Source organism: Eschrichtius robustus, chromosome 19 (genome assembly GCF_028021215.1).
Source record: "Eschrichtius robustus isolate mEscRob2 chromosome 19, mEscRob2.pri, whole genome shotgun sequence".
Lineage (NCBI taxonomy): Eukaryota > Metazoa > Chordata > Mammalia > Artiodactyla > Eschrichtiidae > Eschrichtius > Eschrichtius robustus.
The window spans coordinates 15,312,864-15,340,335 of NC_090842.1; the positions used below are offsets into that span (position 1 = coordinate 15,312,864).

The 27,472-nt window shown below is 46.0% G+C and overlaps 2 protein-coding genes across 4 annotated transcripts; one reads left to right on the forward strand and one right to left on the reverse strand.

Annotated features, from left to right (window-relative positions):
* The first annotated feature begins 790 nt into the window (after positions 1-790).
* ATXN1L (ataxin 1 like) lies at positions 791-9,435 on the forward strand. 2 transcript variants are annotated; one of them, XM_068528144.1, is made up of 3 exons: positions 791-896; positions 2,745-2,812; positions 4,028-9,435. In XM_068528144.1, exon 3 carries the CDS (start codon positions 4,148-4,150, stop codon positions 6,212-6,214), a length of 2,067 nt encoding a protein of 688 aa, XP_068384245.1. In that variant the 5' UTR covers positions 791-896; positions 2,745-2,812; positions 4,028-4,147; the 3' UTR covers positions 6,215-9,435. The 2 variants fall into 2 exon arrangements, with proteins under 2 accessions (XP_068384245.1, XP_068384244.1); XM_068528143.1 differs by having other exon boundaries at positions 4,031-9,435.
* Positions 9,436-13,629: 4,194 nt separating this feature from the next.
* ZNF821 (zinc finger protein 821) lies at positions 13,630-27,151 on the reverse strand. Of its 2 annotated transcripts, XM_068527736.1 has the most exons (6): positions 27,038-27,151; positions 19,960-20,085; positions 17,287-17,432; positions 16,452-16,556; positions 15,353-15,519; positions 13,630-14,580 (listed from the first exon to the last, which is right to left on the reverse strand). In XM_068527736.1, the coding sequence occupies exons 1-6, from the start codon at positions 27,075-27,077 to the stop codon at positions 13,926-13,928; spliced, it is 1,239 nt and encodes a 412-aa protein (XP_068383837.1). In that variant the 5' UTR covers positions 27,078-27,151; the 3' UTR covers positions 13,630-13,925. The 2 variants fall into 2 exon arrangements, with proteins under 2 accessions (XP_068383837.1, XP_068383838.1); XM_068527737.1 differs by lacking the exon at positions 19,960-20,085.
* Between the last annotated feature and the right edge of the window lie 321 nt (positions 27,152-27,472).

Below are 27,472 nucleotides of genomic sequence, written 5' to 3' on the forward strand. Positions count from 1 at the left end.
TTTTGGCTGAGCTGTGGGGCTTGCAGGGATGTGGAATTTTAGTTCCCTGATCAGGGATTGAACCTGGCACCAGCAGTGAAAGCGCCGGGTCCTAACCACTGGACCGCCAGGGAATTCCCTTTTTTCATTTAAGTTAATCAGATGTTCATATTACTATAAAGTCGACTAGTTTATTGGCAATGAATGGTGACCTCATAGTTCATCAAGTAGTCAAGCCCTCTTCCCTCTAAACTAAGCTGCTTCCCACTGTACTAACCCCCATCCTCTCATTCCTCACAGACTTTCAAGACACTAGCTTCACTTTGCCCTGGATCCTGGTTCCGGCCCATTCTCATCCCCCTCAGAGCCATTTCTTAACTCTTAAAGAGCTCCATCTCCATCCTGGGTTTCTAGGGGAATCTCATTACCCTCCTGGGCCGGGGTTGCCTCGGAGCTCTCCGAGGTTCCCAAAACAAGTCTTCACAAAGTCAGGTCCCGAAGTCCAGGAAATGATGGCCACGCCTCAGGGCTGTGTTTGGGAACCCCCAGAATTTACTGGAGTAGACAGATATCAGGGTCCTTGTGGGGTCAGGGTGAGGGGGCCGGGCCCAGTCCTATTTACGTGACCCGGCCCCAGGGAGAGGAGTTCGTTTTCCCACCAGAGGGGGGCGCTGGGGGCGACGGTCGGACAGCCTGCACAGTCCTCTCCCGGGTACTCCTGGGCGTCGCTCTCCGGCCCTGGGCCGTGACGCAATCTCCCCGCGCCGGGGGCGGTACGCGCTTGACGCCATCTTCGGGCGCCCGTCTGGGGGGGCGTTGGGTGTGGGGCGGCTCCGGGGCCGGGGATGGCGGCGGCCGCCGTTGCGGCGGCTCCGGGACCAGCGGGAGGAGCCCGGGGAGCGCCGTGAGATGGGCCGGTGAGTGTCGCCGGGAGTGGAGGACGCCGAGTCGGCCTCACTGGGGCCAAGCAGGCCTGGGCTCGGAGCGCTGGAGGAAGTGGCCCCCCAGAGCCCGTTGCCCCGCGGACCGAGGGAGCGAAAGAGGCCGCGCCTAGACCCCCGATCGCTTCTCACCGGCCCGGCCCAGAGAGAGGCCTCAGGTTCCTGCTCCCCCGCGACTGTGTCCTGGCGGGCCGGGGTGTCCGAGTCCTCGGGGCGGGAAGGGGCCCCCAAACAAGGAAGCAGCGCCTGCGGGGCCTCGCCCTTACCCCTCTGCTTGAAAGGTCGATCCCCCACTCTTTAAATACAGAGTTTCCAATTTCGGGCCCTACCCCTTTTGGGGGAAGGATTGCGGGATCAAGGGAAGCCGTAACCCCTGTCTCCTAAGCTCCTGTCTTTCTGGCGGGCGCATCTCTCGCCCTCAGCGAATTCGAGTCTGAGGCTGGGTTCACCCTCTTGATTCCGGGCTGTGCTGCCAGCGCTGGCAGCTCTCCGGAATGGTCTTCCTTTCCCGTTATCTCGGTTGGGGTCACAAGCTGCGTCTTGCCCTGGAGAAATCCTCGTTGAGCCTCTTAAGAGGCCGAAGTTTCAGATTCCGAAATGTGTTTTGCGTTGTGGGAACCTGGTGCACAGGCTTGGCTCTTTGTTATTCCTGCAGACCTTTTGCCTCTTTCAGTCCTTTATTAGCCTGTGTTTGGCTAACCCCTCTGTGACCTAGAGGCAGGTTTTCTTTAATGCTTTAGTTGTGAGAAGCAAGTATCATTCTGCAATTGAAGTTGTGACCCCATTTTCTGTTGGGAATGAGAGAGAAATCTAACTGCTTTTCAGTCACTGGAACTGCTGGCAAAGAAGGGATGCAAGACTTGTGCCCGCTGTGTAAATTTGTGTTTATGGAACCAAGAATTTGTCTTTCCACCTTGTTTTCCTATCTTGTCACTTTTTTCTTTTTGTACATCTGCACCTTGCTGATCTTAAGAGAGAAGTGTCTTCAGTTTGGCTTGGGGCTTGCAGTGTTCTTTAGGACTTGGACAGCACGGTGGGTAGTAGTTTCTCTGAGTACTGGTCAGTAGTACTTCTCTGTTTTTAGAGATTAAGGCTCTGATCTTCAGTGCTTAACGTTTCTGGCATGTGTAGATTCAGATATTGACAGTTTAGCATGAGTTTTGTTTCCCACTGGTAGGCTACATGAGGACGAAGGGAATGTTTTCAGTTTCTGTCACACCTGATTCAGCACGTGGTACAAAGTTGTCACTTAGAAAATTTTACACACACACACACACACGAGCCTGTTTTTTTACCCTGGAAATCTGCTAATAAGGCTTCCCTTTGAGTGACTCCCCCTTGACCTCTTTTTCTGCCCCAGAAACATAAATAATTGTTCTTTTTCCTCTAGTGCCTCTTATCTCATTTAAATAACCACCACATCTGTGTTTTCATCAGCCCTGAATAAAAGTGAAATCCGTGAGGCTGATTTTTCCTGCTTCCCTTTGTTCACATGGGGACAATGTTGAGTCTTCCACTTTTATTTGTGCATTTACCTGAAATTGGGATTGGAAGTAAATTTAACCTTTGGGGAATAGGTACAGGTAGAGAACGAAGAATATGATGTTAAGGAAAACAATGAAGTTTGACACATGGAAATTTTTTTCCAGAGATGTCTTCCTACATATTAGAATTTAATGTGTTGTTACCTCTGGAGAAGAGTAGGAGGCAGGGACTCCTGGACTTTAATGTCTTTGTGGTTTTGGAATTACCTTTCTTGATGATCCTGGGGAAGATCAGAGGCTAGGTTCCTGCTTACTCTATTCCTATTTGTGTCTCCTATAGGCTCCCAAGCCAGTGGGGAGGACACTGCTTCTTATTACAGCTGCTCAGAAGCACCACTGGAAGCTCAGGTAATACAGGCGCTTTGGATACCTTGTTGTGGAAAAACATCTGGAATTCAGCAGTGGAAAAACAGAACAGAGTGTAATATCATAGAAATCTCATTTCAGATCCAAAGAACTGAAGCCTGATAGGAAGAAATAGGTGACAAATTTCGTATGTGTTGAAATGTTCAGACCAAAAAGATACTTTATGAAAATGGACAAAAGCATGTGTGAAAGGTGATAGAGAAAGGGGAGAGAGAACTTTCTTATGAATCATATAGACCTGAGATAGCAATAAACAGGCGTGTCTGGAGGAATAGAACCAGAATTTTAAGAAGTGGTGCCTAGAGCAGACCTACAATGGAAAAGGAGCCATTGGCAAAAGAAAAAAGAAAGGGAATGCATGAAGAAGGCAAATTGAAGGTGGTCAATGGGAAGAAAAGAAGTCTTGCCAAACTAGGGAACACAAAGTCTATGTGAGGTCGGAAGAGTTTTGTTGCCCTTTGGAGAGAAGAAATAAGTAAACTGTAGAAAACACCAGTACAGTCACCCTCCCCATAGGGCCCAAGTTTGAATGTAGTATTTCATGGGGTGAAGACGATACTTTCATAACATGTTTAGGGAACAACGTTTTAAAAAAAAAACAAGACGCGCAGACCTCAGGACCTATTGACTGACCCCTGGGTCCTTGGGGTAGTGGTGATATGAGGCAAAGGAGGATGATAGTTTAGGCAGGCCTGGGCTGGGGGGATGGGGATAGGTGAGATAATAACCCAAATTGGGCTGGGGAAAGGAAGCAAGGATGAGGTCATATGTTCAGGAAAGAAGATAGCACAGTAGTGTTTGGTGGCAAAAGGAGAAACTTAGGAAAAGGAGCCAGCAGCAAAGACCATGTGTTCAAATCCCCCTTAAGGGAAAAGGCTTAGAATAGTCAAGGTCCCTATCAGAGGAACAGCTAATCATGAAGCTGTCAGTTTCCCTGGGGTTGTGGAGCCCACAGGTTATTTATGCATTGTTGAATGCTTGTCCTTGTAGCTCTTTGTGGTTTCCGTGATTGTTTCTTTCATGTCCTAGGCTGGATGAGCGAGAAGGGTAGCATCCTTGTCTGCTCCTTTCTCATTCCTCGTTTTTTTTCCAGCAGTCCCCTTTGTTACATCTTCCTCTGTGGACACAGTTCCTGCTCTTTCCTTTGACTTGGTTTACCCCTAGGTTACTTTTCTTTGCCTCTGATTTGTTCCCTAGCAGATGTGGGCGCCCCAGCCAGCAGCAGAGAGGGGTGCAGGGGAGCCACAAAGAAGCCCCTTCTGATGCCCCAAGGAGCAAGCCGACCCCTTCCAGGCTCCAGGAACACCACAAAGCAATATGAAACCTGTTCATGAGAGGAGTCAGGAATGCCTTCCACCAAAGAAACGAGACCTCCCCGTGACCAGCGAGGATATGGGGAGAACTACCAGCTGCTCAACTAACCACACACCCTCCAGTGATGCCTCTGAATGGTCCCGAGGGGTGGTGGTGGCCGGGCAGAGCCAGGCAGGAGCCAGAGTCAGCCTGGGGGGTGATGGAGCTGAGGCCATCACTGGTCTGACGGTGGACCAGTATGGCATGCTGTATAAGGTGGCTGTGCCACCTGCCACCTTCTCCCCAACTGGTCTCCCGTCTGTGGTGAACATGAGCCCCTTGCCCCCCACATTTAATGTAGCGTCTTCACTGATTCAACATCCAGGAATCCACTATCCCCCAATCCACTATGCTCAGCTCCCGTCCACCTCTCTGCAGTTTATCGGGTCTCCTTATAGCCTTCCCTATGCTGTGCCACCTAATTTCCTACCGAGTCCCCTCCTTTCTCCTTCTGCCAACCTCGCCACCTCTCACCTTCCACACTTTGTGCCATATGCCTCACTCCTGGCAGAAGGAGCCACTCCTCCCCCCCAGGCTTCATCCCCGGCCCATTCATTCAACAAAGCCCCCTCTGCCACCTCCCCACCTGGGCAGTTGCCACATCACTCGAGTACTCAGCCACTGGACCTCGCTCCAGGCCGGATGCCCATTTATTATCAGATGTCCAGGCTACCTGCTGGGTACACCATGCATGAAACCCCTCCGGCAGGTGCCAGCCCAGTTCTTACCCCTCAGGAGGGCCAGTCTGCTCTGGAAGCAGCCGCTGCCAATGGACAGAGACAACGAGAGAGAAATTTAGTGAGACGGGAAAGCGAAGCCCTCGACTCCCCCAACAGCAAGGGTGAGGGCCAGGGACTGGTGCCAGTGGTAGAATGTGTGGTGGATGGACAGTTGTTTTCAGGTTCTCAGACTGCGCCGGTAGAGGTGGCAGTGCCAGCACACCGAGGGACCCCAGACACCGACCTCGAGGTCCAGCGGGTGGTTGGTGCTTTAGCTTCTCAGGACTATCGTGTGGTGGCAGCTCAGAGGAAGGGTGAGCCCAGCCCCCTCAACCTGTCCCATCATAACCCCGACCATCAGGGTGAGGGGCGAGGGTCAGCCAGGAACGCAGCAGAGATGGCCGAGAAAAATCAGGCCCGAGGGTTCTACCCTCAATCCCATCAGGAGCCCCTGAAACATAGACCTTTACCCAAAGCAATGGTTGTAGCCAATGGCAACCTGGTGCCCACTGGAACTGACCCAAGCCTGCTACCCATGGGCTCGGAGATCCTGGTGGCGTCAAGTTTGGACATGCAGGCCAGAGCCGCCTTCCCAGACAAGGAGTCAACGCCACCCCCCTTTACCTCTTCCCACTTGCCCTCCCATTTCATGAAAGGCGCCATCATCCAGCTGGCTACAGGGGAGCTGAAGCGGGTGGAGGACCTCCAGACCCAGGATTTTGTGCGCAGTGCCGAAGTGAGCGGGGGGCTGAAGATTGACTCTAGCACAGTCGTGGACATTCAGGAGAGCCAGTGGCCTGGATTTGTCATGCTGCATTTCGTGGTGGGTGAGCAGCAGAGCAAAGTGAGCATCGAGGTGCCCCCCGAGCACCCCTTCTTTGTATATGGCCAGGGTTGGTCCTCCTGCAGCCCTGGGCGGACTGCACAGCTCTTCTCTCTGCCCTGCCATCGGCTACAGGTGGGAGATGTCTGCATCTCTATCAGTTTACAGAGCTTGAACAGTCACTCAGTTTCTCAGTCCAGCTGTGCTCCCCCAGGCCAGCTGGCTCCTCCCCCAGAAAGGCCTGAGAGGACAGTCTTGGGACCCCGAGAGCAATGTGACAGTGATGGGAAAAGCCAGCCGTTAGGCGAGGGCTCCCGAATGGTAGAGCCCTTGCAGCCAGAGCCTGGTGCTCAAGCCTGCTGGCCAGCCCCGAGCTTCCAAAGATACGGCATGCAAGGGGAGGAGGCACGGGCTGCGCTGCTCCGTCCCTCTTTCATTCCACAGGAGGTAAAGCTGTCCATTGAAGGGCGTTCCAATGCAGGAAAATGAACCTCTCCCAGACCCGGACTGGGATGCTACCCCAGAGCTGGGCCTCACCGTGAGCAAGCAGAGGATTTGCACATGCCGAGCAGGGGATGGCTCCCTTGGCAGTGAGGTTAGTGGGGAAGAGGAGGCGTGAAGGCAGCCTCCCAAGGCAGGGTCTGTTGCCCATTATCCCATGGCGTCTTTTCAGAACAGCCCCAGAGGGTGCTGTGATGGGGAGCAGCAGGCCTGGGCCAAGGAAGGAAGGGGGTGCACGCAGGATAAGAAACATTCCAAATATCAGGGCCTCCCTGTTCTTTCCTCCTCATCCCTAGCTCCTGCAAGGAGAGAGTCAGGCTTTGGGAGCAGGTGCAGAGGGAGGGAGCAAAGAAAGAGCCAAAAATGGTGATCCACAGCTTATAGTAGCAGTTCAGCTACCTGAAGTTTTTTTTTTTTCCTTTCTTTTTTGTGATGGGAGGGCAGGAGGCCCCATGCTTGGAAATAAGAGGGTTCCCACCCAGAACTCTTCTTTTGAGAGCTGTGCACTTTAAAGGGTAGTTTTGTTATAGATGTCTGAGGCTGGGTGTGCAGGGGACTCTGCTTGATCCTCTGCTTCAGGCCTTTCCCATCTCTCCCCATCATTCCTCCCACAAGGCTTCTAGCATTAGGAGAGAGAAGCCGCTCCAGGGTTCAGAGTGAAGTGCTGCCTTGGTGGGGACCCAGTCACGGGACTTTGGGAGAAAGACCCGATGGCCAGACTGACCGGGCTCTAGGCAGGGCTTCTGGAAAGGTAGCTGACCTAACAAGGCTCCTCCTACTCAGCATGCCAGACCCACTTTGAAATTGTACTGAATCTCTAGTTGGTAATGGTGACTTTTGAAAGAACCAGTGGACCCTTTTCCCTAGGCCCCTACACCCGGTCCTCTGTCTGTCTATGTTGTGCCTAAGTGCCTGCACTGCCCCCACCCTTCCGCTGACCTAACCTGTCTGCATGGTGTCTCGACCTGGGCCTATTTGTAGCTGCACTGCCTTTCCCCTTCTGCAAAACTGGTTTTGTCCACTCTGACCAAGACCTCTAGTTTTTGATGTGTAGGGGTCTCTCTGGTTTCCCTTTCAGTTCTATTCTCTATTTTTAAAAACTCAGAATCATGTCCTCTCCTCTTCTGCAGTTGAACCAGTTGGTGGAGAAACGAATGGAACTATGCCCTGGGTCGGGACCAGTACAGCTGGCTGGGCAGTGCCCATCCTTGCGTTTTTACAGAGTCCCTCCCATCTTACTCCACTCCTTCTCCCAGCATTCAGGCTTCTCCAGGCTGTCTCCTCCCATAGCCAGCTCTAAGGTTTTGGGATACTCTTTTTTTTTTTTTTTTTTTTTTAAATTTTGGCCACACCATGTGGCATGTGGGATCTTAGTTCCCCGACCAGGGACTGAACCTGGGCCCTCAGCAGTGAAAGCGCAGAGTCCTAACCACTGGACCACCAGGGAATTCCCTGGAATAGTCTTGATAATGTTTCAATACCTGAAAAGTCTCCTAGATTCCATTTCATGGTGGAGTATTCCTCTGCAAAGAGTATTTTCAATCTTAGTTGCATTTGCCCCCTGTGTCTTAAGCCCACTTTTTCTTCACGACTTTCAGCATCACCTCGGACTGTGGGATTCCAGTGGGTGTTGAGAATTAGGCTTCCCCCATCAGCTTTCAGGTGGGTGGGTGGGTTTTTTGTTTGTTTTTTGGGGGTCTTTAGACTCTTGAACAACTCAGGGTATTGTCCACTCAGCTCTCTTATGAGGCTTCTCCTGGGGTATGACCCTGGCATTTCCTTTCAAGATGGACTGGCCAAGGCCTAGCCTGTTGTCAGGAGTCCCAAACCTCTGAGGTCTGATCTCTGCTCTGTCAAAGACTTTAGGCAAGTCTTGTGACCTCTCGCTCTTTCACTTCCTCCCCAGCTGCCAAATGGGGATAAATAATCTTACCTACCTCCTGGGGGGAGGGGGAGTTCTGAGAATGGAGTCCTTCTTAGTGTTCAGGTGCTAAAAGTTGTTCTCCTGGGGGAACAAAGTGACTGAGACTGGCTTGTTTGCTGCAAGCCCTACACTCCACTGTTTCATTCCTTGAGAGCAGTTACCTGGTCAGTCAGCTTTTGGAGGCCCATCCAGAGGAAGCTGCTGACCTGACCACAAGTATGTAAGTCTCCAGTTCACCTCAGAACCAAATACCAACCGTGTCTGGTGAACACTCAACCTTGTACACATTTGGGATCATGTCTTTTCCCTTCTCTGTCCCCATTCTCTCTGAATGCTGCTTTCTCTGGCTTGTTTCCCACAGTTGGGGGCCTGTGGGGCTGAGTCTCGAGGAATCCTCTCAGAGGACGGCCCTCGGAGAAGGCCTTGTTTCTGGCTGTTCCATGAGCAACTCATTCCTAGTTTCTCATGCACGGGTTTCTCAGAAACATCCTTCCTCATTAGGAAGGCTCATCAACTGAATATAGCGACAGGCACACAGTGGACACTAAAGAAATATCCACCAAGGGTACCAACCGAGCTTCCTCCTTATGGGAGCAAACCTATATCTAACCAGATACAGGCCAAGTAGTTTAAATACAAGAAACCCTCACTGCCCAGCCTGGTAACTTCCCCTTAATCCTGGAAAGAGAAAATCTTGTGCACCTTGGCAAGTTGGGCCCTGAACTTTCTGCTGCTGTTCCTCTTCTGTCTTGCTGGTGAAGCAACACTGGCACTTCCTCTGATACTGTGCCATGCATATGTAATATATTAATACTTGATTTTGTTGAGCTGCAGAGGTGTCTTTTGTAAAGTATGGTCTCCCAGGGAAAGAAGCTCTGTGCTCTAAATCTTGGTCAGAGCTGGGGCATTCCCCTTACCTTTTCCCTCTGTTTCAGTCCTTTCTTCCAGGCATGAGGAATGAGAGTAACCTATGGTGTGTCCATTCTTCCTGTTAAAGATTTCATAAGTGTTATTATAAGAGACCTAAGAGCAGTTTTGAGACAGCATTTTGGTGGGAAGCTGTCAGCTTTTGGGGGAATGGGCCGTTAAAGAAGGCCAGTGTCATTAGTAGGACAGTCCCAGAGCTTAGGGGTAGAAAGGAAGATGGCTAACTCTGGCATTAAACAGAAATGCCTATACCAGTTTGGGAGTAGGGGAACCAGGTGAAGGACGGTAATATATCCAAGTCTTGGATCATCATTCCTATCAAGATTAGTGTACACAGAGGAGGGGGAGTGGCAAGGGGGAAGGGGAAACTGGGAGGTCAGAGCTGAGCACTCGTACCCAAGGGGGAGGGACCCCAGTAGATCTGGACTGACCCTTCTACACTCTTGGTCCCAGTTGGTCATAACACCAAGGGCTTTGGTCCGTGCTGCTTTGCCACTGCTGCTGTCTACTCACTGTCCTGCTTGCTGCCCTTTATAGCTCTCTGTCTTTCTGTGTCTTTGGCCATATAGGTGAAATCCAGGCATCCTGTCCATCCTTACATGTGCAAGGGTTACTTTATAACAAAGTCATCTTGAGTAGGGATAGTATGAAATGCTGCTGGTGGGCTGGTGAATCCAAAGGGATATGGCTTCAGTGCTTGTTGGGAGCCCTTTGGCTCCAAATATCTGACTCTCTTGAGGGAGAGGCAGGCAGGTCCTATAAGTGGGTGTTTTCTTTGTATTAACTTTCCTTTATGATATCTTGTGTCCTGTTTTAAAAATTAAATGATGGGGAACCAGATTAGGGCCTGTGTCAGCATCCCAGGGAGGTTCATCTGGCTCCAGTTAAATGGATTCTGGGGTTGGGGGAGCGTTTGAAGTTTGAAATAGACCCTCAGGTGGGGTTTAGTTTTATTTTTACCACTGGGCGCCATAGAAGATGCACAGGGTGGTGGTATGATTTAAACCTGCAACAAGCAGGCATGTTGAAGAGTTGAGTGATCACACTGGAGATAAAGGGTGGACATGGGTTCACTGGGCAAGGGCTTGGGTCCATTGGAGTGAAGATAACCAGATTGGTTGAACTGGCCATGGGAGATTAAGTCACAGTCTTAAAGGCAAAGCAAATAGGGCAGAGGCCAAGCTTTAGGGAGACTTCTTGGCCTCCTAGGGCTAAGTTTACTAAACCACACTGAAGCTACAATACTTTCCAGATGGGAAAAAGTGTACACTACAGTTGAAGAGCTGAACCGTGTTGGGTTGGATGTTGACCAGGAACCTGTTAGCCCTTTGCTGGGAAGCCTTCACCCTCCAGCTTCCCTGGGAGAGGGAAGGCCTCCCACGTTATGCAATAATAAAATAAGCGTCTGGGTCCTTGCAGCTGTCAGTTGCTCTTTCAACTCTAGGATCCATCTTTGGGCCAGAATCCTGGTCTGGGCCTAGGATGACACTGGCCCTTGAGATGCTAGAGTTGACTGCACTCTCTCCTTACCTGCAGACTATGCACAGTGCCTGGGGCGGAAGGAGGAGAGGTGGTGCGGTTTACCCTGCTGAGCCTCCCCAGCAGGAACAGTAGTAATAAATGCACTTTTCACACTAAGGTTTCTTTATTCATTCTCCTGTTAAGCCTAGATCCTCCCCTGGTAGACTGCAAATTCAAAGTCTGTGTGATCCCCCAAGCCATTCTGCTGCAAATGCCCAGCAGTGAAGATGGCCTCAAACTAGGTTCCTGTCTACAGTGTGTGTGACGGCAGCCCATGTGCCTTTACCTATTGTCAAACTTTCAAGCATTTATTTCTGTCTTTATGACTGTCATGGGGACTGAGGTTCTTCAGAGAGAGCGAGCGAGCGCGAGTGTGAGCAAGCTGATGACACAGTGGTTTTACACCCACTCCCCAGACAGGGAGTATGCACATAGTTGTGAGCTGTGAGTGGTTAGTGCATTGCTGATGTTGCTGAAGGCAGGGTTCATCCCTCATTTGCGTGACACTCGCATTCAAGAGAAGCTTGTGTCGGGGAAGAGACTGACAGTACTCGTGGCAAACTTGAAGTATTAAAAATAAGGCTGTCCCCTACAACCTTCCTCGTCACACACAGGATCCCTGTAGCCAAAACAGTATATGTTCCAGCTGCAGAGAGCGGACTGCTCTCAGCTCGCACAGCACCTTAGGGGAGGGAAGAATATATGGATAGGGAATGGGGTGGAGAAAGGATGGAAATGTTGTCATCAGGTGGCTTTAGGGTCCTCAGGAGTAGTAGAGAAGGACGGCACTGGGGAGGTCTGATGGATGGATCTGATTTGTGTAGGAGTTCCCTGTAGATAAATTACTGATCCCCCAACTACTATCCCCAGTATGTAATGGCTAAATTAATATGTAATCAACTGCATTGTATCTAAAGCCTTAGAACTAGTCAGGTGCTCCCCCCACCCGATACCATTTCTTACCCTCTAATCCTACCTGATCTTTAACAAAGCATTAATAATTCTAAGGATAATCTCTATTTTGTTGTGCTTTTTTGTAACTGTTTTAAATAAATCAATTTGTACTGTATATTTGTACTTTTGTGAGATCCTTTTTGCTGTTTTACCATTTTAAGTCTCTGTACTTGGCTACACACAGATTGTATTTTTATTGTTAATGCTCTTCTTATGGATACCTGCATTTAACTTGTGGACTATGTAAACACAATATATATCAATATCTATATATCTATATATCTATCTATATAAACTACTAGCTTTTCCTTTTGGTGTTTGCGCCTTCTTCGTATCCCAGCCTTAGATGGTGGCCATGGGGTGGGGGATAGAAGGCCTATGTGGCAGAGCTTGTAATAGAGAGCAAATGGTGCCCATCTTCATGTGGTGGGCTGGGGGAAGATTGCACGAGCTAGTCCTGAAGCATGGTCTGTGTGTTCTGTTGTGTGTATTTCAGGGACCCAGAAATCTACCTGTAGACTCAGATACTGTTCTAGCACAATCAGTCACAAGGACCTGTAGATGCCCTCACTGCTGGCCTTTTCTCCAATTCTTTTCTCAGGAATACTGCCAGAAATTTCTGGAATAAGTCAGCTCCAGAACTTAGCTTGCCACTAGTAAGAGGTGAAGCACTCAGATACATGATAGTTACTCATACATTTATTGAGCACTTGCTACATGCCACAAAATAGCCTAGGTGCATTATATATTAACAACCGTTTGTTGCTAGTAGTAGTATTTTCATTTTGTGGGTGGGGAAACCAAGAGGTTTAAGTAACTTACCCAAAGTTACACAGCTATTAATTAGCACTACAGAATGTTAAATCCAGGCACCTAATTCCTGAGTTTGCGTTAACTCACAGTTCATTGTAAAAATTAAATGAGATAATCCACGAAAGTGCTCAGAACAATCTTTGACACATAATGAGTGCTCAACCATTTTGAAACATCCCAAGTAGGACTTCCATGTGGGGCTCTGTGAGAAAAAGCCATTTGGCTCAATTAAATATTTTCTTTTAAATGTCCAGTATTTTGTAATAAGCTTATTAATATTTTTGTATTTTTCAAGACAAATATTTCAGCCTGCCTGGTGGAAATTAACCCTAGTTTGGTGGGGGGGGTCAGTTAACACTCTTAAATAGCCTTGAACCTGTGGAGGTCAGAGAGGAGTCCGGTTTCCTTGTTATGATATTGGAAGAGGTCAACATTCCTGGCATAGTTATTTTTCTGGCTACAACTTAACTAGGGCACTTCCTTCTGGACTTCAAGATCTGTAATTATCTAAACTGTATACAACCTTTGGTGCAGGCTAAGGAAAGTTCTGTGCTTGTTGTGTACCATCCACAGAAGCTTTTTAGAAATGACCTCAGCTCTTGTGTCCTCCATGGTTTGGCAGCCATACAAACTGCCACAGTAGTCATTTTGCTCTGGCCTTGACCGCTACTGACTTGAGCTCTCATGGCACCTTAATTCTGGATTCTCCTCAATGGGTTTTATTATCCTACCTTGGCTCTGAGGAATAAATAAAAAGATGGGTTTTTACCTCTTCTCTCAAACATGAGTTCCTCGGCACTATGAACCTTAATATTGCAGCTATTTCTATGAATGTATTCCTGAATGCAACTGAGTGTTGTCTAGGGTAGAATTTTTAAAAGTTTGGCAGACTGAATTCTGCTGGGAAAAGTAGCTGGTACCTGGTCTAAATACTGCATCCTCTTTAGCAAATGCCAGTTATGAGGAAAGGCGTCTACTTCTGAGTTTGGACAAGGTAAGCTGGGTTGAAATAGCTCTTGGGACCACAGGTGATCTTCATTAGTGTTGTGGGCATGCACCCTCACAAAGTCAGCATCGGTTCTTCCTTAATGTCGTCATTAACTTGTGAAGGGCCAGGTACGGGATCTCTGCCGGGAGAGCCTGTGTTGAGGAGCACCCTCCCTCGGCAAAAGACAATGGCTAGACGTCCCTGCCTGAAAACTTCCATCCACGTCTCTCCTAGATTTGCTAGAATGAAATCGAGAGAAAAGCAGGAAAGGGCCAGTAAAGATAAAATTAATTTATTTGCCCTCACAACTCCGTGGGGTGGGCGTGGGCCACACTGGGGCCCCAGAGTCCTATGCGCATGCCCTGCAGCAGTGGGCTGGGGAGTTGAGGTGTCTGGAGTGCCTCCTCCCTCATCCAGAGCTGCCTTGAGCTGGGTCTCTCCTGACCCCATCATTCCTGCTCCCATATGCGAGGGGTACGCAGGTCCACCTGCAACAAACTCGGGCCTGCCTCCGGCAGCAAGGACAGGACCCTGGGGACAGCTGAGTGGGAAGGCAGGCAGGAGGGTGTGGTTCAGTGCAGAGAGCTGCTGTTCTGCTCTTCAAAGGCCATCTTGCCCAGGAGCTGGCTGTCCAACTCCACCCCACTCACAGGTAGCTGGAAGAAGTTCATTTCGGCTGCTAAGGCTGCCATGGCAGAAGGGTCCTGGCCAAACTGAGCTCGCAACATCATGTCCATTTTCTCCAGCCTCCTCTTGAGCCGCTTGGCCTCCCGCTCCCGGATGAGCCGGGCCTGCCGCTTCTCCGGGGTTTCATTGGCCCGCTTCAGCCTCATGGCCTCCCGATCTCGCTGCAGCCGGCGTGCCCGCTGCTCGTCTGTCTCCTGCATGCGCTGCAGGCGCTTGGCTTCTCGGTCCCTCATGCGCCTTACCTCCCGCTCCTCGGGGGTCTCATTGTCCCGCCGGCTCTTCTTGGCTGTGCGCTCTCGTTCCAGCCGCTGCAGCCGGACTTCCAAAGGCTCGTTCTGTCGACGCAGGGCCCACTTGCGTACACTGGGGGTCTGGGCTTCTAGCAGTTTCCGGTAGGCAGCACAGTTGTTGCACACAAGCAGAATTCCAGCAGGGTACACTGGAGGACTAAAGGCAATGTCCTTCCCCTCAGCACTAGAGGGGCCCTCACTGTGGGCTGGCGGTAGGGATTCCATATTAAGGACTTCAGGAAGTTTCTCACTGGAAAGCAAAATTTTTAGATGGTTAATGCCACGGTCTAACAAGGCTCAGGTATCCAGCCCTGACTTACTCTGTCCTACCAGGCCAGATGCTCCAAGTTCACCACTAGGGGTCAGTATGAGTGCTTGGGAGACCTCCTCTACCTTTCCACCCTTGCCCTTCTTTGGGCTAGGTTGTCTACCAAGTCTTAAAGCCCACCTGCAGTTAGGGGCTGAGCCAACCGCCATAGCAAGCCACCAGAAATGAGATGAGCCCTTACAATGTGCAGTTCCATTCAAGCCGGACTGATGGTGTTTGTAGGAACTGTGCAGGGCAGTCCTCCTCGAGGTGGAGGCTGCCTTCAGGGAAGGGCCAGTCCACTGGCTCCACCTCCCCCCAGCCGACCCTGCGTTGTACACTAGCAAATGGGACTCAGACACAGTTTACACAGTTCCAGTCTTCCTGGGACACAGTGGAGACTCTGTCCTCACATTAGGGTCCTCTCAGCACCCTGTAACTTCTTTCTCCATGCTTTATCATGAATGTTCTTGGTCTTCCCCACATCTCTTTCTAGTTGAAGATATTCTGATCAAGGAAAGAAATGAGAATTCACTTCCCTTTGGGGATGTCTAATGGAATGGACATATTTACTAGCCTCATTACTCGTATTTCCAAAGAGTCAAGAGTCAGTTGCCTTTGCATTGCCCATCTCTAACCTTCACTTCAACTTGGGAAAGCAGAACCCACACCCAGTAATTTGTTCCCAGCACAGAGGGTTAGTTGCCCGGCTAACCTGTTAAACGTGGCATGGCTAGTAAAACGGGCTCCACACACAGCACAGTTAGACCGCTGGTCCTCCGAGTGGATTAAGAGGTGGCGACCCAATGACCCGGGGGAGCTAAGGGCCCGGCCACAGACAGGACACATGTAGCTCTTGGCGCTCACCACTGCTGCAGTGTGCTGTAAAAGAGAGCCTTAATCTGTCAACTCACACCAGCTCCAGGACAATCTGTACCCACTTAGGAACTACTTTCTGGGAAATGTCCCCTTTCCTTAGTCTTAGAACAAGGACTTGCAACTATTCTCCCTATCTAGCACCTGGAAAAGTAAGAGTCTCTTGTGTTAAAGGGCCTTCAGAAGGGCAAGGCCATCCAGACCATCGCTCAGATTTCATTAGTTTGAGTTCTGACTATGTACTGGGACATGCTTGGGGAACAATGGGACTCCAGAGCCTGAGAAGAATTCTTGCTCAGGATAATTTCTCATGGCCTGCTTGCCACATGCTGTGTAGGTACAAGTGCATTTTAAAGGAGCGTTGAAGGTCAAGTCTAGAAGCTGGCTGGAAAGACTGATATCCAAAAGGTATTTAAATGCACTGCCTTTCCTTCAGTCTTTTAAAATCAGTCTTCTGAAGAAACGCTTCTCCTCATGAACCAATTATCTTTATGGTAAAACTCAGGCTGCCATGCGTGCTGATGCCTGTTCAATACAGAGCATAAGGCACGTGTTCTGCGACTGGATCAGGGAAAAAAAGGAAACAAAAATTTGTCTAGTTCTGACCCCCTGGTTTACACTATCTTTCTCCAATACTTCAGAAACACCTATGTTAACTCATTTTTTCTTCTTTAAAACAAAGCCCAGTTTCTATTTCACTATTTAAAATGTGCCTTAAGTAATTTAGAAAAAAATGATACTTAATTTTCACAGTGTGTCTGCCTGGGAACCCAGAACATATTCACTCAACATATCCCACTTATTCTCTACAATGTTCTGAGGATTGGAGTGGAGTCTTGGTGGAAGCAACAACCCAAGGTTCTTTCCGGGGTTGGAGGCAAAGGCTAAACAAGTTGTTGGCGCCCGTGTTCTGGAGCATGCGGCTCTGCACGCCATACCTGGTACACATGCGCAATCAGCTGCCCCCGACTCCCACAGTCTAGCTGGCAGAGGGGACACTGGCAGAGTCCAAGTAAGGGGTCAGAATTCAAATTCTCCGTGACCTGCAATTTAACAAGTAGGCGATTCATGAACACAGTTTACCAGTCTCTTCCCTGCCCCTTTGAACACAGTTTACCAGTCTCTTCCCTGCCCCTACTTCTTTTAAAAGGGTATCCTGTTAAAAGGAACACAACCTCTTATCATACATTATTATTAGGTTCCCATTGTGGGTCGAAGGAAAAAGTGATAGGGGAAAGGGAATTAAATTTGCTCCCATCTTCATTTTCTCCAAGGCTTCCTGCCATGAAGACATAGTATTTATTACTCCAGAGAGAGCTTATCTATTTTTTTTTTTCCCTAAGGTAAACTCTGTAGAGAGAAGATTAGCTTTCCCTACTGCCATGCCTCTTGCAGGAATCCTTAGGAAACAGTTTAGTGAAAAGATGGCACCTCAGTTAACACTTTGACTGAAATTTGCAAGCATATTCAAGAGTACACCTGAGGAAGTCAGCTAATAGTTTTGCAAAGACGGATGTTCTGCTGGGAAGAAGTGGGGAGCTTTAGGAAGAAGAGCTGTGTGGGAGTGAAGTGATATGTGGGTGGAAAAGGAAAGCTGGGTGTGAAGAGAATTGTGTGTCTGAGGTTTGGGTAACTCATGTTGGGAAGGAAGAGAGGCTTCATATGAAGCCCAGGAGACCCTCAGAGGCAAGAGTGTTACATGTGGAAAAGAGGCATCTGGGCAGAGTAGAAGGGTAAGGAGGTTCCCGGACTCAGGAGCCATTTGTCACTTGCCTCATGCTCTACCACACTGTTCCCACCAACAGGCTGTTCTGCATTTTCTAACTCTTTTTCCACTTTGACCACCCCTCCGTCTTCCTCTGATGTGTGGGAAGAGACTTCATCTTGTGTGGTCTCCTCTTCATCACCCTCACTGTCACCTGGAACACACAAACTGGTCACTTGTTCTGATTTTTGCATGAATACATCTTACGCTGCTTTCCACCCTACAGTTTGCAGCTAAAATGGAAAACATTCTCAGATCTTCCATAATATAGTTTGTATCAGTGCTTATTTGGGTACAAATCACGTTAAGTGGAAGCCAGCTATAATTGTTTATATTGCCATATACACACTAAAGAGAAAATCGGAGGCAAAACTGTAGTGGAAAATGGTTATTAGGTCCTGTATATTATCATAAAAATGATAATTTCTTACACAGGGTTCTCAAATATCTCACACTTTCAAATCACACCTCCCATGCACCTCACACCATGCTCATTCCAACACACCACTTCTGACTTACCAATGCTTATCACTGATTTTATTACTTACTTTTCTCCATAACCTCCCTGCACAATTTCTCCATGGTGTCGCATACACTATTCTATTCTGAGACCCACTAATCTGTTCTCTCCCAACAAACCCCAAGGCATGATTACAGAAACACCAACAAGTTTTTCTTTCCTCTTATCAATAAAGGAGGCAGTAGGAAATTAGGTAAAAATGTCACTTTATAGGGAAAAAGCTGCTCAGTACAGTGGAAAAGTTAGCACAACAACAAACCTCGGGCATTCTGTAGTGGTATTTGACTCACAGTGTTCTTACCCTGCTAGTAACTCAGCATTCTATGTTAAATAAGTCCATTGTTTCTGTTGGTTCTTTGGATTATCTGATGGATTATTGAATGCATCAAGTGGGGATCAGGACATTCTTTACTTTAGGATGAAATATAATTTCTTGTGGCTAAAGTAAGAATTGATTTGTTTTAGTTCAGGGTGCAAGATGTGGCCGTGCAGAGGTCTGCCTGTGGCTAGGGGATCTGCAAGGTTTGTGTGAGCTGATTTTTTTTCTCTATTACTTATAAAATTGGAAAAGAAATGATTTTTAAAAAATACAATAACATAGGGAGTTCTTTCTGAAAGGAAAAAAAAGTGCTAGTACTTTGAAGATCACAAGAGGAAGCCAAACCTAGGGAAGCTGTCAGACTCCAGTCCCATCCTAACACCACCTAGATCCTGGACTCCTGGGCCTGACTGTCAGCAAGAGAAATACAGGATAGAGTTTCACCAGGCTCTCAGCATCAGCAGTGAGACTCAGCTTTCCTAGCTATAACAGTGCGTCTTATCTTTTCTCTCCTATCCCTTACGTAATTTCTAAATCTACCAGTAACTGGGCAAAACTGGTTACATTCCCTTTCTTCAAAAGAAAATCTAACCAAATCATCTGCTAGTAGATACATGTGTCTCTGTTAGATACTTCACTTGGTTGGTGGACTGGATTTGGGCCCTGGAAAGATCTACAGTATGCCTTATTCCTTGGTCCAAAGCTTTAGTGTGAATCCATCTCAGTAATAAGGGTTGGCACAGATTAAATCATACTATATTTTCTCACCAGCTTATTGGAATACTTGTAGTCTAAGACAACACTGTATCAAACACTTTTTGTAATTCATCAAAAATCCAAATATATCTCTCTACTAGAAAGATTAAAAAAAGAATAAGTATGCCATGCAGAGGGATGATGCAACTTTTCCAGAATGGAAACCTATCAGACTTCTATAGATATTGCCATTCCTACCTATTACTCAAACTGGTGGCTCCCACAGATTTTCTAGAAATATTTGGTTCACTTTTCTGTACCTGAGCAATTACTTGCTAAATTATTATTTTTATTGCTAGAGTATTAGTTTAAGTAGAAAATGTAGTTCCTGGAAGGTACAGAGCTCTCTCCCTCTTCTTTCTTTTTCAACCCCGAACGTGGAGAAAAATCAGAAATGTCAATATGAATTGACACTAATAATAACCAATATCAGATGGATCAGATGTGAAAATCATCCTAGGAAATAACACATCTCAAAGTGTATTTGTTCAAGCAAGTCACAGAACAGACAATCCATGAGGCTCAACCAGTTACCAGCCACTGTCTTTTCAATCTCTTAACCAAAGGGATCTACTCAGGACTTGGTGTGGGAAGACCTCGACATTAGCATTTTACACGCTGCATAATCTCACTGGTAAGCAAGTCCTCTTATAAAACATTAAAACTGGGTCCTCAAGCAAAACTTTCATTAATACCACTCTTACATTTTATTAATTATGAATAAATAGATCCTAGGAGACAGGGATTTTTTTCTTTTCATTTGACCTAGCCCAGGGGCTGCTTGAGCACTCATTATTCCTGTGCCCCTGTCTATCACAGTCATCACAAATCTATCTGTGTATGGCACTATGCCAAGTACTGCAGTCCTTGAGTTAACAAAAAAATATATATATAATGCCAAACCTGTTCTTTCTCTGGACAAGCATATGCCCATACACCTTAGAACACCTTTGGGAACACTGAGGATCCACAAATCTCCTTCTTCATGTCTTCCTCCCAACCCCCATGCATAATCCCCAGAGCACACACACTCTGATAATTCTTCTCCCATTGCCCTGAGTCATTACCAGAAGGTGCAGAACTCACTGCTACTGGAGTCCTGATCTCTTAGTTGTTGGATAGCTTGTCGCTGACTGCCAAGGTCTCCAGGAAAATCAGTTTTCATCATCGCCTGGCGGGCTTGCTCTTCTAGCCCAGCAAATACTTGATCCCCTGGTGGTCACAAGGAAAAATAGTCAGGCCACCAGCTGGGCAGTACATCCCCAGGCAAGCTGGTTGGAAAGTCAGACCATTCAAAGGTAGGAGACAGGCAGGTACCCTGTGGTGGGGTCATTCATCTCCAAGTCAACTTGTTGCCTCCAGTGGTTTCTGGGCACAGCTACTCTTCTTGGGCAACAAGCCAGATGCTCTAGAAAGCATCATTTGCTTCTCTTAAATCCTAATACTGACTCCTTTTAAAGGTGATCAATTGCTACTTTACCAATTTAACATCAAAATCTCAATTCCATTTATAATCTTCCATCAGGACTGGGGAGACAGAGGCAAGAGGCAAAGTGATGGAATGAAGATGGGGCAAAAAATCTGGGCACAATCTCTGAATCTCAATGTGTTAGCAATATGGTCCTGATTCTGTCTGCCTCTGACTATAAACAAGTGCTTCAAATAATCCATCTGAAACAGTATCTATGACCCCATCTTTCATCCACTCTCCTTACAAGACATACTCTAGAAGTTCTTCCTTTACTCTCTCACATCTATTAGAATTAGCCACAAGCAAACCAAAAATTGGTTGAATAATGGATTAAAAGGAAAACAGATAATATGTGAACTCATTTCTGCTGAGGAACAAACTTCCTGAAACATGCCAACCAATTTGCAACAGGTAATATTTCATCTAGTCTCCTTGGTTTAGTGTGGTCTTTTTTTGTTTTTTCTTTGTATGCAGTATCCAAAAGCCCCGGACCCATCCTTGATTATGCATTTACTGTGAGGAACTCTGCCTGGGATCTGTGTGGTTATTGAAGAGTTAACATTTAAGTGCTCTTTTATTTCCAAGAGGCCAGGCATAAGGAGAAAAGAGAATTGGGTTTCTTGAGGTTTCCATTGTCTCAGTCAGAGTGGAAACTACAGTCCCCATTCTCCAGCCACCAAGAGAGAATAATAAAAAGCCCTAGTGAAATGTCTGACAATAGACCAGGCGCTTTCTTAATGAAGAGAGAGAGGAAATTAAACAGGCTCAGGTTCCGAGGCTGATACAAGGATGTAGGAGGAATGAACTGGTCAGTTGACCTGTACAACTAGTCCTTGGGCAATGAAAGAACTGATGTGAAGTAGGCTTCATGTGATTCACTTAGGTATTTGTTCAGCAAATATTCATTGAACATCTACTATATGCTAAGTGCCAAATGCTAATAATAGTGATTATTTGGCACTTCCTAGTTCCAGGCTCTACATTAAGCGCATTATAGTTGCTACCTCACCTTAATTCTCTGCAAAACTCTATGTGGTAGTTATTACTATCCATATTTTACTTAGGAGAAAACTAAGATCTATGGTAGAACTAAGTATTCAGACCCCAGTCTGTCCAACCCTTAATTACCATATTTTTCAGTTGCTTTCTAGCAGAGTTGTAAACAGAATTTTAAGCGGTTCATTAGAGCAATTTTACTGAAAACAAACGCTTGTCTCTGTGTGACAAGAACAGCTCTGATCCTAGTGTTAGTGTTACCTTCCTACCACCAGAAACTGATATACAACTCAAATACCAAAATAATGTTCTCAAGCAGGACTGATGGAAGGAACCATCATTTTTATGGTTCTGATTCCATGTGATGAGTTACCATGCCTGGGTTAGAGTAATATTATGGCTATTCTGACTGACACTATGAGTGGGAATAGAGGTGCTAAGAGTCCAAGTGTACTTCTAGCCACACAGCCCTCAAGTAAATAAAAAATAACCTGCTTTAAGTCCACTTTCATAATATTCAAGATGACACACTGGATATAAATTACCGCTAGGGAGAGCAAAAAATGAATTCTGTGTTATAGCGCCTCCTCTTCCCTCTTTGCAGGAGTAAAATATTTAATTTCTCCATGTTGGTTCCTCTGTAACCACAAGACCATGGCTAACTGGAATAGTTACTGAATTCTTCTGGGTAAATGCATGTTTTTGGACCTGGTGGCCGTGGGCAGATATGACACTAAGGAACAAGATATGTACCAGCATATAATTATCAAGGGAAGACCATTCTCATCAATGACATCGCTAAAGAAACCTATCCAGAAACCAGCTAGGTTTATAACATACTAAGAATCTACACTTCCCCCCCTTTCTTTTTTTTTTTTTAATTTATTTATTTTATTTTTGGCTGTGTTGGGTCTTCGTTGCGGTGCGCGTGCTTCTCACTGCAGTGGCTTCTCTTGTTGCGGAGCATGGGCTCTAGGCGCACGGGCTTCAGTAGTTGTGGCTCGCGGGTTCTACAGCGCAGGCTCAGTAGTTGTGGCACTCGGGCTTCAGTAGTTGTGGTGCACGGGCTTAGTTTGCTCCGTGGCAGGTGGGATCGTCCCAGACTAGGGATCAAACCCGTGTCCCCTGCACTGGCAGGTGGATTCTTAACCACTGCGCCACCAGGGAAGTACCCCCCCCCCCCGCCTTTCTTAATGAGGAATCACCACTGTATTAGAAGGACATCTATAAGGATATGTAATTTTCAAGATCAGCTAGTAATTCAGTCTAGTCTCCATCAAACTTGAGCTAAAAATTTATTCCTATTGAAGTTGTCTAAATATTTCAGCCTTCCCAGAACAGAGAAGAGTCAGTTCAATACAGCTGCCCTATCTAGGACTTTTGGGAGCCTTCTCACCTAGAATAGTTGGGCTATATTAATTCTGTCATTCCTTTTTTGGCAGTTTGGAAAGAAAAGCTATGCTCCTCTATTTTATTCCATTCCTGACTTGGGAAAAAGGCTAAGGTAAACTTTACTCCTTAGGGCTATTCTTATTTAAATACCAACATAAAGCAAAATATATAAAGACCATAAAGAGGGATTCTGGCAGACCTCATAGAAAAAGATATGTGAATGATCTCCCAGTAGTCATTATTTACCTAATCCCTAAATCTGACTGTCCAGAATTATCCTTTCATAAGAAGGTAGTGATAATTGCTAAAAGTATGTCATATTAACTCAAGTATAATGTGATCCATAGAGATACTAGTGATTAAGAAGTGTTATACAGTTGCCTGCTTTTACAATGTACCATTATTATTTCCTTCTATCTTGAGACTGTTGGAGTAGGTTAAAAAAAATCCTCTGGCTTCTAGATATTAATGTAGGGCAACCATCTTCTTTAACATGGGTATTTATTTGTCTATTAATAGTTGAGAAAAAGTCATCTAAGTTCAACAGTAAAAAGCAAGGTACTACCTCTCCTTTTTGTGGTATGAAATCAAGATACTGTTGGTCTGATTTGGCTAAGGTTTTTTAGACCAGATAAGAACAAAGCCATGCAAACAAGCCTGTAGAACAGATGAGAAGCCTGAGATGAAAGTTACTGGAAGACAAAGATTTTACAATTCTCTTTCTTGAGTCTTTGGTGCAGTTAAATAAATGCAATGTCTGGCTGACTTAAGTAAAGCAGCTGAGACATATTCTAAGAGAGCAGATGTCAAATTCAAAATAAAATGAGCTAGTACTGGGAGTGAGGCACTTAGGATTCCTTTTCTAGCTGACAGTCTCCGTAATCCGAGGTGCTATCACATATCGGGAACAGAACCATTTACCTCATAAGGATGCTGACAATGAATGAAGACAAAACAAATTATACTTTTTAGAAGAGAAGGGACTTTAAAGGCTTCTTTTTCCTACTTCTCTGTAAAAGCTGAAAACTTTAATTGAAGTTGAAAGTTTTTAGTCTCATATATAATCTGAAAACAAAAGTCTCTTAAGAAACGGACGTTTTCCTTTACTTAGTGGTTTGCTTGGTACAAAAGCACCAAATGAAAGTGTGCAAAGGATTGTATTTTCAACCTCTCTAGAAACAGTTTACAGAAATTTGTATTCAGAAGCGGGTGAGAGGAGGAAGGAGGGAGGGAAGAGGTCTACAGAGATTTCAACCCATATGCAGTTCCTCTGTGACTAACAACAATTCTGGACTTTTATTCCAAAAGCTCTGCATCAAGTCTATTAAGGAACTGGGCAAAACACAAGAGCCTGCCTGGACGTTTCTGGGTAAAGGAGAGATCATGATGGTAATTTAGATACAGAGACAATCCTGAGGAAAGCCAAGTATATGCCAGAGCAGCCTGCCCATTGACTTCTAAAGCAGATCTGACAGATGCTGCCAGGCTACAGCAATGGGATTCTTAATGTATTCTTTTAGGAGGGCTTCTTAATATATTCTTTTAGGAGCTGCCTGCTACACAATCCTCTTGTTCCCAGAAGGCAGATCTAATGGAGCTCAGCCATTACTCTGCTCAAATGCCATTGGCTTTGACATTTAAGCAAAGCTTCTGCAGACCTTCCTGCCTCCCAGACCTTGAGTTCATTCTGTTTACTTTAAATAGATGAGCAGCATTAAATTCAATACATTTGATTGGTTCTATTTCACTGCAAGGGGTTAGGAGACGCATGTGGTCAGAAGACTGAAATTACCTATTTCTACTTGGCATTATTGTGGGCAATGAGAAGATGACCTTTCAAAAAATGTAGGACCAGCTTCAGTCCCCAAATAGTAAATAAGTAGAAGGTCCTCAGAGACCAGCAAATCTCAGTGTCTTTCTTCTTTCTTAGTCCATCATGTGAGATGCCTTCACAATTCCCTGCCCAAATGCATCACTGAAAACAGCCCCTCCCTGCGGGTCTGCTTTTTAGTTGCACCAGAACATTTCCGTTCACAGCCCTCTTAATGGTCACCACCGCAAAGTCCCATCCGCTCCACCACAATACTACAAGGTTCACTAACTCAACTCTAGAAACTGCATTTCTGCAGCTGTGGATATGATATTCCCTCCTTCTCTGTGGTCTGTTTGTCCATCTGTTTTCCAACTCCAGTACCAGCTCATCTTGGCTTTGACTGATTACGGTGAGAGGAGATGCAGCTATGGACTTATGCTATGTGGGTGCAGGCATTGGCCACACAAGCATTTTCTGGCTTCCCTGTACTTAATCATACTATCATCCCCACCAGCTACTTTCCTCAAAGTCTCTTTGGACAGGTGGCTTTTAGAGGTAAATGCCCAACTCCAGTGATTGCCTTATTTGTGAACCCATCACTCTACTAAGAGTTCCTTTCCTGCCCTGCCTTCTTGGGGTCACATCTGTGTCTTTTATCAACATCCACCTTCAACCAGAGAGGAGAAGAAAATCCTTCTGAACCTCTGTGTTGTATTACCTATGGTAGAGATACTTCATTTTATCTCTCTTGAAAATCCTCACATTCAGGCCCACTAAATTTTACTGTTTTAGCAGCAGTTTCTAAATCCTTCCTGAACCACTCACCTTTATATTAGGCAGCCTTCCATATCCACCTACTCCAGAATACACTCCTAGAAGTATCCAACTTGCTCTGTCTTATAAAACTTTTCTAGGACTTGAAGAATTAATTGTATATGAAAGTTTGCTACCCTAATCTCATTTAATCTATAAAATGCTAAAGTCCTCTTAATCCCTCTGTCCCTACTGGTTTCTCTCCTACTCTTGAAATTACCCAATAAAATAAAATAAGGTACATACTGTCTGGCATACGGTATGTTTTTAATAAATTTTAGTCCTCTTATCCTAACTCCATGACTGATCTATCCTCTCAAATGTAGGTTTTTTTCCTTAAAAAAAGCCAAACTTTCTTTTGTTATACCACTGAATTCCCTTCAAATGTTGCTGTACTTTGGTCAGTCCTCCATAAGAACACGGAGCTACGTGTCTCTTTTTAACATTTGAATGAGGATGCTTATCTCCCCAGATCATAGGAAACTGGTTAATTGTCTCAAATCTACATAGATATACTAGTGTTAATTTAATAAGGCACTTTTGAAAACCCACTATGAGCAGTGCTAGAAGTAGAGAGGGATAGCAGGAATTATATATGGGACATAGTGTCTGCCCTCCAGAAGTTTACAATCCAATTACTAAAATAAAACATATATATGAACCTGCTGAGAAATAATGCAAGGCAATAGTGCATAGCTGGTTCTTGTTACCAGTCTCTCCTTCATGTGATCCATCCCACACACTATTTTGTAGCCCCAAAACACTGTATTCTAAATGTCACTCCATTCTCCCTGCTTAAAAACCTTCAGTAGCTCCTTACAGTCAGGATGAAGTGTGAACTTGGCCTGGCCTTCAGACCTCTACAATGCAGAGTTAAACATCTCCAACGTCATGTTCTATGGCTTCTGGACAAATGCAACTTCTGCTTCATACAAAGTCTCCTTGTCCCCTGAACATACCACGTGCATTCCCTCTTTGTTTCTTTGCTTTCCCCTACCTGATTTTACCTCTCCTTTCCTCTTTTTTTAAAGAATCCACTTTCTACTTTCCAAGGTCCAGTTCAAGTTCATAGTCTAAGGCCTCTTCCATCAAGCATTCCCTGGCTATCTCAGTCCATGGAGCTCTCTCCCTCCTTTTTTTTTTTTTGGCCTCAGGGCATGTGGGATTTTAGTTCCCCGACTATGGATCAAACCCATGGCTCAAATCCGTGGCCCCTGCAGTGGAAGGACAGTCTTACCCACTGGACCGCAAGGGAAGTCCCTCTCCCTCCTCTTAATTTCTGTAGTACACACAGTCTGCAGCATCCCTATTTGGCACTTAGCATATATTATCTTGCTATATGCTCATCTATCTATCTATCTGTATCTGTGGCTACATTATAGTCTTATATATCTTTATATTGTTTTACGGCCTTGGCATCTAGCACAAGGCTTTCAACAGAGTAGGAATCCTATAAATGTCTGTTAATGTGAATACTAAGGATGAATCAAGAGCACCTATTCCTAAGACAGGTTTCTAAGACCTCCTCCAGCACAGAAACATTTTAAATCCATCGTGTTCGACACCTTTAACCCTTTTTTCTTCACAAATTAGTGTGAGTCGATCACCTAAATTCAGATTACTCTTCCTTTCCAACCCTCAGCATTCTCAGGTTCCAGAAGAAAAAGCCCAGTACTCACAGTGAACTTTATTTGGATTTGTCTGTTTCCGACGGGACATGTTTCCCTGATCCAAGAGCTCTGGCTTTTCCCAGTTTCACGACTGGATGTTACTACCTCCTTGCAAGGTGCTGACCTACAAAAAAAAGGATGATGTTAGCACATGTCATTTTGCTCATAAATTACACACAATTAAAAGATGAAAGACTTTTTAAAATAGTTTTTGAGTATATAAAACTCACCAGTTATAAATCATTGAACTTCTTAAAGAAAGAAAGAAATGAATAAATCTCTAGCACAACTTTAAGGACCCAAGAAGTTTCAGAGAGAATTCCAAAGGATTTAGAGAATTCCACTCTAAATCCAACTCTGGAATCCATAATACTGTTAAGTGATCATGATCAAGCTCAGAGGGTAGAAAAGGAAGCAAAAAAACTCAGGCAACCAGCGTTAGAA